The 12,691-nt window shown below is 42.8% G+C and overlaps 1 protein-coding gene across 4 annotated transcripts in view; it reads right to left on the bottom strand.

Moving 5' to 3' along the window:
* arhgef10 (Rho guanine nucleotide exchange factor 10) overlaps window positions 1-12,691 on the bottom strand; it is a 279,666-nt gene that overhangs the window by 120,011 nt on the left and 146,964 nt on the right. For all 4 annotated transcript variants that reach the window (XM_087978293.1, XM_043679118.2, XM_087978304.1 and 1 more), the window contains one exon: window positions 3,101-3,276. In XM_087978293.1, the coding sequence (XP_087834419.1) occupies window positions 3,101-3,276 (176 nt within the window). The remainder of the gene's footprint in view (window positions 1-3,100; window positions 3,277-12,691) is intronic.

Raw genomic sequence — 12,691 nt, 5'->3', positions numbered from 1 at the left:
CCTAGACTACACCTCCTCCCACCCTGCCCCCTGTAAAAATGCCATCCCATATTCCCAATTCCTTCGTCTCCACTGCATCTGCTCCCAGGAGGACCAATTCCAAGGCCGTACAACCCAGATGGCCTCCTTCTTCAAAGACCGCAATTTCCTGCCAGACATAGTTGACAATGCCCTCCACCGCATCTCTTCCACTTCCCGCTCCTCTGCCCTTGAGCCCCGCCCCTCCAACCGCCACCAGGACAGAACCCCACTGGTCCTCACCTACCACCCCACCAACTTCCATGTACAACGTATCATCCGCCATCATTTCCGCCACCTCCAAACGGACCCCACCACCAGTGATATATTTCCCTCCTCTCCCCTATCAGCGTTCCGAAAAGACCACTCCCTTCGTTACTCCCTCGTCAGGTTCACACCCCCCACCAACCCAACCTCCACTTCCGGCACCTTCCCCTGCAACCGCAAGAAATGCAAAACTTGCGCCCACACCTCCCCCCTTACTTCCCTCCAAGGCCTCAAGGGACACTTCCATATCCACCACAAATTCACCTGCACCTCCAATATTCATCTATTGCATCCGCTGCACCCGATGTGGCCTCCTCTATATTGGGGAGACAGGCCGCCTACTTGCGGAACGTTTCAGAGAACACCTCTGGAACACCCGGACCAACCAACCCAACCACCCCGTAGCCCAACACTTAACTCCCCCCTTCACTCCACCAAGGACATGCAGGTCCTTGGACTCCTCCATCGCCAGACCATGGCAACACGACGTTTGGAGGAAGAGCGCCTCATCTTCTGCATGGGAACCCTTCAACCACAAGGGATAAACTCAGATTTCTCCAGTTTCCTCATTTCCCCTCCCCCCACCTTGTCTCAGTCAAATCCCTCGAACTCAGCACCACCTTCCTAACCTGCAATCATCTTCCTGACCTCTCCGCTCCCACCCCACTCCGGCCTATCACCCTCACCTTGATCTCCCTCCACCTGTTGCATTTCCCAAGCCCCTCCTCCCTACCTTTTATCTTAGCCTGCTGGACACACTTTCCTCATTCCTGAAGAAGGGCTTATGCCCGAAACGTCGATTCTCCTGTTCCTTGGATGCTGCCTGACCTGCTGCGCTTTTCCAGCAACACCTTTTCAGCTCTAAACATCCTCTCAACCAACTCCAAAGCCAGCACTTCTTTCCTTAAACATGGGCCCCAAAACTGCCACAATATTCCAATTGCGGCCTTATACAGCCTCAACAGTACACCTCTGCTCCTGTATTCTAGCCCTCTTGAAATGAATGCTAACATTGCATTTGCCTTCATAATTGCCAACTGAATTTGTTTGTTAATCTGACAAGAATCCTAAACTAGGATTCCCAACTTCCTTGTGCTTCAGACTTCCAAAGTCTTTTCCCATTTAGAAAATAGTCTACGCCTCAATTCTTCTTACCAAAGTGCATAACCTCACTTTCCCACACTGTATTCCACCTGTCATTTCTTTGCACACCCTCCTAGCCTGTTCATATCCTTCCGAAGCTTCCCTGCATCTCAATACCACTTGTCCCTCCACCTGTCTTTGTGCCATCTGCAAACTTAGCATCAGTATCCTCAATTCATTCATCCATGGTTAAAGTATAACATGAATAGTTGAGGTCCAACACTAACCCTACTGAACTCCACTAGTCACCAGCTGCCATTCTGAAAAAGACACCTTTATCCCTATTCTCTACCTTTTGCCAATTACTCAATCCTCTATCAATGCCAGTCCATTGCCCTTAATGGAGTTTGGGCTCTTATCTTATTTAGCAGCCTTTGGTGTGGGACCTTGTCAAAGGCCTTCTGGAAATCCAAACAGGTCATGCCCACTGGCTCTCCTTTGTCTAATTTGCTTGATACATCCTTAAAGAATTCTAACAGATTTATCAGGTTTGACTTCCCCATGTCTTTGTAGATTTTGCGATGCTCTATGTCACCTTCCAAGCAGAAACAACATTCAATCAACTTTCAATTGGCTCTGAAGCAATAGTCAAGTAACCAGCTGCATTTCCCAAAAGTGAAATAGGAGAGTTTCAGTAATTTTTAAAAATTGTGACCTGTGAATAGACTTCTGATAAAAGGTGAACAGGTCAACCTGAATTGAATCTCTTCCCTCACCCTATTTATACCACTTTTTTTTTTCCCCAGGGATTCACCTCATGCCACTTCTCAGGTGATAAAGCTGCTCCACTAAAATTGAGATGCAGCTCAAGAACACACATGCACCCCCTGCATCGCATAAGAGACAAAGTATTGGATTTTGTAATTCATAAATCCAGTTTCCTATCATAAAATAGAATGTCATAGCTTTTCTTTTGGTATCCATGGATTTTTGGGGCAACATGTAAAGTTTAAATATACTGTTTCCTCAAACTACTGATATCAATATGATAATGAATTTTTGACTTAGAATTTATTCATTAGCAATTCATTTGTTCACATGTGCTCTGCCTAATGGCTGCTCCGTGGCTCATTGGCTGTTGATACTTCAGCCTGAGCTGTTTACTTGATGCTGTCCGAGGTGATCTGCCATCGTCTTCCACTCTCAAGAGGATGGGCCAAGAATTAGGTCACAAGTCTGCTTTGTCCAATGGGAATTGAACTCATTCTGTTAGCATTTATTCTGAATGACATGTAGTCCAAATGAACTAACCGCCCCCTTCTTCAACATAACAGTGCAATGAATGACCTTTTCAAGACTGGAAGCAAATGGAATGCTGTGCCTGGAAGTGTGGTGGATGCTGGTTCATTTTAAATATACAAGAGGGCACTGGGTGGTTATTTAATGTAAACAATGTGTACAGTTAAGGGAGAAGACAGGGGTTTGGTGCGGCTCAATGCAAAATGCATGGACAGTTAGTGCAACACGATGGGTTGCATGGTCTTCTTTTGGACCATAACGAAACCAGTAAAGCGAAAGTAGAAGCACAAAAGGATTTAAACTTCCAAGTAGAACACAGCCTGCAAATTTAGAAACTCCGGTAAGAACGATTAAAATGTCTTACACTCCAAAAAAAAAACCATGTCTTGAGGGTTTGGATTTATGACTTATCAAAATGAGAAAATGTACTTACTTGGCTTTGTACTAATTAGAATCTTTTCTCCAGAATGTGGTGGGGTAAATCTACTTTTCTCTGCCAGATCCTCACTGATCCCAAATTCCACAACATCAACTTGAGAAAGCGGTACACTCCACTTCAGCAAGTATCTCAGTCCAGAGGGTATTGCACCACTGTTGTCATGGTGGACACTGATAAAGGCAATAAGAAAGTCAAATAGAATGTCAGGTAAATCTAACTACTCCTCATGGTAAATCAGAACCAGCATCTGCTGGAAATTGCTTAGTAAACATAAATGACTTTACATGCTAGAAAACAATTAGACCAATTAAGGACAGGCAATAAATGTTCACATCATCAGTAACCTCCAACAAGAATGTCAGAAGAGGTTATCAAGGGGTAAATTGAAAAGCAATTTCTGGTATCCATTCACACACAATTAAATACAGAAATTCCAAAGTTCTGTCCAATCTCTTTCACAACCTTTGCCACACCTGTACCTGACCACGAAATCTATTATTTAACTCAATGAAAAATGCGAAATTGCAGTACCTAGCTACCCTTTTCAATTCATCATGTGTGTTCTGCCTGAAGGTTTCAGCCTGAGCTGTTTTTCTTGGCAGCCTCTGTTACTGGTGGTTTGTTATACCTTTCATTCCCATGAGCAAGGTTCCAAGTCTACCTCAGGCACCCCCAGCTATCAATTAGATACATACTGAACATGCAACAAGAAGTCTGGATTTTTCCATTCAAGCGTATGTGAGTCTTTAATAACAAAATAAGTTGTAATTGCTGTCAATTATTCTCTTGGGTATAAATGAGGAGTCTCATTGTGGTGATTTTAATTATGTCAGAGATTCAATTCCTTCAGCTCTGATTTAATCTTTTAGTTTTATTCTACACTCTGTTTTTCTCTTTCTAAATTATTTAACATAAAAATAAATATAACTTAAAGGCTCCTGCTTTAGACTGTATGGGAGAGAAATACATTCGCACAGTGCAACTTCAAATGGCTTAATACAGACAACATCAATTCTCCAGGGCAGGCAGCACTGTGAGATGCTACCTACGTAACTTGCATGGAGTTCAACAATGATATCCAAAGCACTAAAATGTCTTAATGGAGCGAAACCTGAAGGACTGCCTAAGATCGACCTCGGCTCGGGAAACAATGACAAACTCAGCCTTATCAACGCTGCAAAGTTCTTCTTATTAATGTCTGGATGTTAGTGCCAAAATTGTCTCACTTTCTGTTGTATTGTGTGATACTACCATTGTGCTAAATGGAACAGACTTTGAACAGATCCAGTAACAAAAGACTGGGCATCCAGGAGGCGGTGTGGGCCATCAACAGCAGCTGAAAACCATCCACATTCTCATTGGCTGACGTATCTCCCACTCTACCATTAACCAAGGGGATTAACCCTGGTTCTGTGGAGAGGGCATTCCAGCAGCAGCAGGGATTCCTAAATTTTGGTGTCAACCTGGTGAAACAACGACACAGGACAAATTGTGCACCAAACAGCAAAAAGCACCAAGTGATCGAGCGAAACAATCCCACAACTGACAGATCAGACCTAAGCTGTGCCATCCTACTGCATCCAGACATGCATGATGGTAGACAATTGACCAACCCACTGGAGGAGGCTCCACAAATATTCCCTCTTCAATGACGGAGGAGCCCAGTTCATCAGCGCAAAAGTTTAACATTTATAACAATCTTCATTCAGAAGTGCCAAGAAGACGATCCAGCTCGTTCCTCTTCCAGTATCACTGATGCCAGTCTTCAGACAATTCATTTCAAGAGTTATCAAGAATCAGCTGAAGGCACTGGATATTGCAAAGGCAACTGAAAGGTGGCTGTCTATTCTGGCAATAGTCCAGAAATCTTGTGCTCCAGAACTTGTTGTGCCCCTAATTAAGATGTTTCAGCACAACTGCACCAGAAGTACCAAACCAAGAATTTGGAAAATTGCCCAACTACATCCTGCACAGAGAAAGCAGGATAAGTTAAACCCTGCCAATTATCATCCAGTCAGTCTATCCTCGATCATCAGTCAAGTGATGAAGGGGTCATCAACATAGACTGTTCACTGACACTCAGTTTAGACATTGTGGGGGCCACTCTGCTCCCAACTTCATCAAAGCCTTGCTTCCAACATGGACAGAAGAGCTGAACTCCAGAGGTGAGGTGATATTGACTACCTCTGACATTAAGGCTACATTTCAGTCTACATAGCATCAAGGAGTCGTAGTGTAGTAATTGGAACCATGGCCAGGTGAATCTCATTGGGTATGAGATTCTTGATTGGAGTTGTTAAACTGGACTAGACAGTCAGCCCTGGCTGACAGACATAGAACAGGGAAGATTACAGCACAATACAGGCTCTTCAACCTTTGATGTTGCGCCAACCTGTGAAACCAATCTGAAGCCCATCTAACCTATACTATTCCATTATCATCCATATGTTTATCCAATGACCACTTAAATGCCCTTAAAGTTGGCGAGTCTACGACTGTTGCAGGCAGGGTGTTCCACACTCTTACTATTCTTTGAGCTCTGTCCTATATCTATCACCCCTCAATTTAAAGTTATGTCCCCTCGTGCTAGCCATCACCATCCGAGGTAAAAGGCTCTCACTGTCCACCTTATCTAATCCTCTGATCATCTTATATGCCTCTATTAAGTCACCTCTCAATCTTCTTCTTTCTAACGAAAACAGCCTCTAGTCCCTCAGCCTTTCCTCATAACACCTTTCCTCCATACCAGGCAACATTCTAGTAAGTCTCCTCTGCACCTTTCCAATGCTTTCACATTCTTCCTATAATGCGGTGACCAGAACTGTACGCAATACTCCAAGGGTGGCCACACCAACGTTTTGTACAGCTGCAACTTGACCTCATGGCTCTGAAACTCAACTCCTCTGCCAATAAAAGCTAACACACCGTATGCCTTCTTAACAACCCTATCAACCTGGGTGGCAACTTTCAAGGATCGATATACAGGGACACCAAGGTCTCTCTGCTCATCCACACTGCTAAGAATCTTACCATTAGCCCAGTAATCTGTATTCCTGTTAGTCCTTCCAAGTGAATCACCTCTCACTTTTCTGCATTAAACTCTATTTGCCACCTCTCAGCCCAGTTCTGCAGCTTATCTATGTCCCTCTGTAACCTGCACAATCTTGCCACACTGTCCACAACTCCACCAACCTTAGTATCATCCTCAAATTTACTAACCTATCCTTCTATGCCCTCATCCAGGTCATTTATAAAAATGAGAAATAGCAGTAAACCTAAAACAGATCCTTGTGGTATACCACTAGTAAATGAACTCAGGATGAACATTTCCCATCAACCACCACCCTTGGTCTTCTTTCAGCTAGCCAATTTCTGATCCAACCCGCTAAATCACCCTCAATCGCATACTTCCACATTTTCTGCAATATCTTACTGTGGGGAACCTTGTCAAATGCTTTACTGAAATCCATATATATAATATCAACCACTTTACCCTCATCCATCCGTTTGGTCACCTTCTCAAATAATTCAATAAAGTTTGTGAGGCACAACCTACCCTTCACAAAACAGTGTTGACTATCCCTAATCAGCTAATTCCCTTCCAGATGATTATAAATCCTACCGGTTATAATCCTTTCTAACACTTTACCCATAACTGAAGTAAGGCTCATTGGTCTATAATTACCAGGGTTGTCCCTACTCCCCTTCTTGGGCAAGGGGACATTTGCTATCCTACAGTCTTCTGTCGACAATGACGATTCAAAGATCAAAGCCAAAAGGCTTTGCAATCTTCTCCCCAGCTTCCCAGAGAATCCTAGGATGAATCCCATCTGTCCCAGGAGACTTCTCTATTTTCACACTCTCCTGAATTGCTAACAGCTCCTCCTTATGAACCTCAATCCCACCTAGTCTACCAGCCTGTATCTCAGTATTGTCCTCAATACTGTCTTTTTCCAATATGAATACTGATGAAGAATATTCATTTAGCGCCTCTCCTATCTCCTCTAACTCCATGCACAACTTCCCACTTCTGTCCTTGACTAGTCTTACTCCAGTCATTCTTTTATTCCTGACATACCTATATTAGGGCTCTCCTTGATCCTACTTGCTAAAGACTTCTCATGTCCTCTCCTGGCTCTTCTCAGCTCTCTCTTTAGGTCCTTCCGGGCTAACTTGTAACTCTCAAGTGCCCTAACCGAGCCTTCACCTCTCATCCTCAAATAAGCCTCCTTCTTTCTGTTGACAAGAGATTCAACTTCTTAGTAAACCACGTTTCCCTCACTCGACCACTTCTTCCCTGCCTGACCGGTACGTACTTACCAAGGACACACAGTAGCTGTTCCTTGAACAAGCTCCACATTTCAATTGTGCCCATCCCCTGCAGCTTCCTTCGCCATCCTATGCATCCTAAATCTTGCCTAATTGCATTGTAATTGCCTTTCACCAGCTTTAACTCCTTCCCCGTGGTACATACCTATCCCTTTCCAGCGTTTCCAGTCAATACTTAGAAAATTAAAGTCACCCATGATAACTACCCTGTTACTTTCACTCCTATCCAGAATAACCTTTGCAATCCTTTCCTCTACCTCACTGGAACTTTTTGGGGGTCTATAGAAAACTCCTATCAGAGTGACCTCACCTTTCCTGTTTCTAATCTCAGCCCACACTACTTTAGAAGATGAGTCCTCATTAAATGTTCTTTCTGCCACCGTAATACTGTCCTTGACTAACAATGCCATACCTCCCCCTCTTTCACCACCTTCCCTGATCTTAGTGAAACATCTTAATCCCAGAACCTGCAACAACCATTCCTGTCCCTGCTCTACCATGTCTATGAAATGGCCACAACATCAAAGTCTCAACCCTTGCTACAAGTTCATCCACCTTATTCCGGAAGCTCCTGGCATTGAAGTAGACACACTTCAAATCACCTTTCTTCCTGCTTGCCGGTACACTCTTGCGACCCTGAAACCTTATTTATGACCTCATTAATCTCAACCTCCTGTACACTGAATCTACAATTCAGGTTCTCATCCCCCTGCTGAATTAGTTTAAACTCTCCTGAAGAGCATTAGCAAATTTCCACCCCCACCCCACCCCGGGAAATTGGTACCCCTCTGGTTCAGATGTAGACCACCCTGTTTGTAGATGTCCCGCCTACCCAGATGAGGTCCAATTATCCAAGTATCCAAATCCCTCCCTCCTGCACCACCCCTGTAGCCATGTGTTCAACTCCTCTCTCTCTCTCTCTCTCTCTCTCTCTATCCTTCATCTTGCTGGCACATGGCATGGGTAACAAACCAGAGATGACAACTCTGTTCTAGCTCTATGCTTCCACCCTAGCCCTTTGAGTTTCTGCCTTAAATCCCCATCTCTTCTCCTACTTATGTCGCTGGTGCCTATGTGGACCATGACTTGGGGCCTTATAAACAATATCCCTACCTCTGAGCCAGAAGGCCTGGCTTCAAGACCCATCTGCTTTAGAGGTATGTAATAATATCCCTGAAGAAGTTGAGTAAAGTAAGTATAACTGGTCAAAAAAAAAGAGATTCAGAAGGTCTCATCAGTCTAGAGACTGGATTCGAGCTGGCTGGTCACAGCCCGTGTACAGTGCACATGTAAATAAAAGGTGGCTTGGTGATGGGTTACCAGCCTCTCTGCAGTTATTTCATCTAGCAAAACAAGAATTAATGGGAATTAGGGGGAAAACTGTCTGCTGGTTGGAGTCAACCTAGCACAAAGGAATAATTGAGGGGTTAGCTATCTCAGATCTAGACACACTGCAGGAGGTTCATCAGGTCCTGGGCCCACGTATTTCCAGATGTGTCATCAATGACCTTACCCCCATAAGGTCAGAAGTGAAGATGTTTGCTGGTAATTGCACCATGTCCACCATTTGTGACCCCTCAGATTCCAAAGCAGTCCACGTTCAAATGTAGCAAGCTATGGACAGCATCCAGACTTGGGCTGACAAGTGGCAAGTAACATTCTTGCCTCAAGTGCTGGGAATGACCATCTCCAAAAAAAAGAAAATCTAACCATTGCTCCTTGACATTCAATGGCATTATCATCACTCAATCCCCCATTATCAACCTTCTAGGGGTTACCATTGGCTAGAAATTGAATTATAAATACTGTGGCTACAAGAGCTGATCACAAACCAGAAGTTCTGCAGTGATTAACTCACCTCCTTATGCCTCAAATCTGCCTACCATCTACAAGGTACACATCAGGAGAGTCATGAAATACTCATTCAGGCAAGTGATGAAATACTCTCCACTTGCGTGAATGAGTACAGCTCCAACAACACTCAAGAATCTTGACACCATTCACGGCAAAGCAACTCCCTTGATTGACACCATGCCCAAAAACATCCAATCCCTCCATCACTGATGATCATCATCTACAGGATTCCCTCCAGATATTCACCAAGACTCCTTGACAGAACCTTCCAAATCCCAGACCATTATCTAGAAACAGAAAGGCTGTAGATATTTGTGAATACCCCCACCTGCAACTTTAAGCAACTCACTATCTTGACCTTAGAAACATATTATTGTTCATTCACCATCTTTGGGTCAGTAACCTGGAACTCCCACCCTAACAGTAGTAGTGTCTACAACCAATTGAACTGAAGCAGTTCAAGAAGACAGCTCACATCCACCTTCTCAAGTGCAGTTAGAAATGAGTAATAATTGTGGACCCAGGGAGAATAGCCCACATTCCTTAAATGAATTAAAATCAGCAGTGACCTTTGACAGTGCCTGCCCCTAGTAAATGATGGAAGCCTACATTGTAGTGCTTGAAACAGTGCTGTACAACAAATTACCAAGCGGCACTCCATCAGTGAAGATTCTTCAATCTGGTTGGTTCAGGAAATAGACTTTTGTTTGGTTTGGTCACACAGGAGCTCGCTTCCTTTTCAGGACACTAATATGATTGCCCTGTAACACAAACTGCAGTGCTAAAGCCCACACACATTCTCTGTGCAATGCAAGCATAGCAAGTGACATTCACCTGTCACAGACTTTAAAATCCAGATCAATATTTTCAACAGGAATATCACACCCTAAAGAAGTGCTGTTTCCAGTAATTTTACGTCAAAACTATATGACAATATTAATATTAAAAAAGTATTCATTTAAAATGATTTAATCAAAACTGTTAGCCACAGATTTTTCATACTACAAAACAATGGTCTGATTTGATCACACAAAAGCTAAAATCAATAGGGAGACCAATGATTGATCTCATGACAGCAGAATTATATTTCTCTTCCATGATTGTATTATTAAATAAACATACAGGGCTATATTTAGTCAACACAAACCAGCAGGAAGCAAAAACACTTGACTGAAAATCAGACATTCCTTGTTGTAACTCCTCCAATTATAATAACACCTTCTTTCAACATGACAAAAAAAAACAGTATTTTACAGAACCAGATTTAATTATAATTTGGCACATGTCAATACAGGCATAGGTCTAAATTTTCACAAATTTATCTTACTTAGTGACCCTACATGCTCTGCACAAAACCAGAATAATTGTGCTAGCTTACAAAATGTTTTGATTAATTGATTAAAATCACAGAATCTCTACAGTGTGGAAGCAGGCCATTTGGCCTATCAGGTCCACACCAACCCTCTGAAGAGCATCTCACCCAGATCCACTCCCCCCAACCCTATCCCTGTAATCCTGTATTCCCCATAGCTAATCTGGGTTCTATTCCACCCTCAAGTGACTGTTCGTGTGATGTTTGCACATTCTCCTTGTCTGTGTGGGTTTCTTCCCACAGTCCAAAGATGTCCAGGTAAGGTGAATTGGCCATGCTGAATTGTCCATAGTGGACAGGGATATGCAGGCTAGGTGAGTTAGCCATGGGATAGGGTGGGAGGTTTATCTGGTTGGGATGTTCTTTGGAGGTCAGTGTGGACTCAATGGGCCGAATGGCCTGCTTCCACACTAGAGGGATTCGATGATAGGGCACACCTTTGATCAGCAATAGAAACAGAAAGTGGAGAAAATTAGTAGGGCTGGGATCTGTGGCAAGAGAAAGATTTAATGTTTCAAATCCAATTCTGGCAATATGATGGGTTTAATGTTGTTCAAAATAGGGGGGAGGGACAGATGGAGCAAAAGGGAAGGACAGTTCGAGTACCTCAGGTTTCTTGAAATGGCTGTTTTAACTCACTTATTGTTTTTAGCTGCTTACTTTTTGGAATAATGTCATACATTCTGGAGATGAAGTAAGAACAGCTGATTGCAAAGATATTGCTGAAACCTCATATCATGTCATTAAAAAGATGGCCATAATCATAAAATTTAAATGTTGGATGTCTGAGTTCCAGCTGGACAGCACAAGTGAATGATGAGCTTGTGTCACAGGATTAACACTTACAACAATATTTCCAGAAATAGACATTATTAAACAATGAAGCTGCAGCTTCTTCAGTGGCTTAAATCACTAAAGGCGATTCCAGCCATACAGACCAGAACGGCTTCAAATTCCATGGCTATTCCAATCTGAATTAACTGATCTTAGTCAGAATTTCTGTGTCTGCCTGCAACAACTTGGGACTTTGGGACATCATTTAGAAGTTCAGCCAAGCTTCCAAATCCTCAAGACTAACAGCCTCTGGTGTGTGGTTTGGATAAAATCAAGTTTAGTTGACCTACATGATCAACTATCCATATTATTTTTCTCTGATTCCTTATGAAGAATGGCTACTAAGGGGCTTCCATAAATAGATGGAGTTCGTGCATGTAACTGAAAATAGCTCATGGTGAGATTTTGGAGAAGGGATTGATAATAATAAGTAGATAAAAAAGTTCATTCGAAACAATCTATCCCCAAGGTATAGGGTTCATTTGTTTTCATCAGCACTCATTTATATAAAAAGAATTCTCACATAGGCTGTGAGTGTCATTTGTTGTTCAACCTTAAATTGTCCTTAAACAGAGTGGATTGTTAGGCTATTTCAGATTTCTCCACCTCCTGATGCTGCCTGGCTTGCTGTGTTCTTTCAGCCTCCTGCTCGTCTCCTTTGGATTCCAGCATCTGCAGTTTATTTTTGTCTGTAAGGCTATGTCAAAGGGCAGTTACAAGTCAATCATACTGTTGTCAGTCTGGAGTCACATGTGCACCAGACCAGGTAAAGCTGGCACATTTCCTTTCCTGAAGGGCTTTCATGAACCAAATGGTTGGTTTTTAATTCCAGAATTCCAAGTTCAAATTTTACCAAATACCTTGGTGGGATTTGGACCCATGTTTTCAGAATCTAAAGCTCTGTATTATTAATCCAGTGACGTTATCACTGTGTGTCACTTCCCCCACAATATTGTTAGCTAATCATCTGTCTACCAACAGATATTTAGTTCTTGCAGTAAGTCAACCTCATTGTTGGGCAATTGTAAATCATGGACATGTAACACAGTCTTGCCTTAATAAAGTCTAACCTATCCAAAAACAAACTGATATGTCTGCTAAGATTTCACAAAGCAATTACACCATTTGAACAACCAAAAACGTTGCTTTCAGCAAAATATGTTTAAAACTGTGTAACCTTTGTGTTTTTTAGAGCT

The sequence above is a fragment of the Chiloscyllium plagiosum genome, unplaced genomic scaffold, assembly GCF_037043375.1.
Source record: "Chiloscyllium plagiosum isolate Xiang-an unplaced genomic scaffold, Cpla_swu_hap1 HiC_scaffold_3, whole genome shotgun sequence".
NCBI lineage: Eukaryota > Metazoa > Chordata > Chondrichthyes > Orectolobiformes > Hemiscylliidae > Chiloscyllium > Chiloscyllium plagiosum.
The sequence above is the reverse complement of the archived record's forward strand: the minus strand, read 5'-3'. Positions and strand labels throughout refer to the sequence as shown.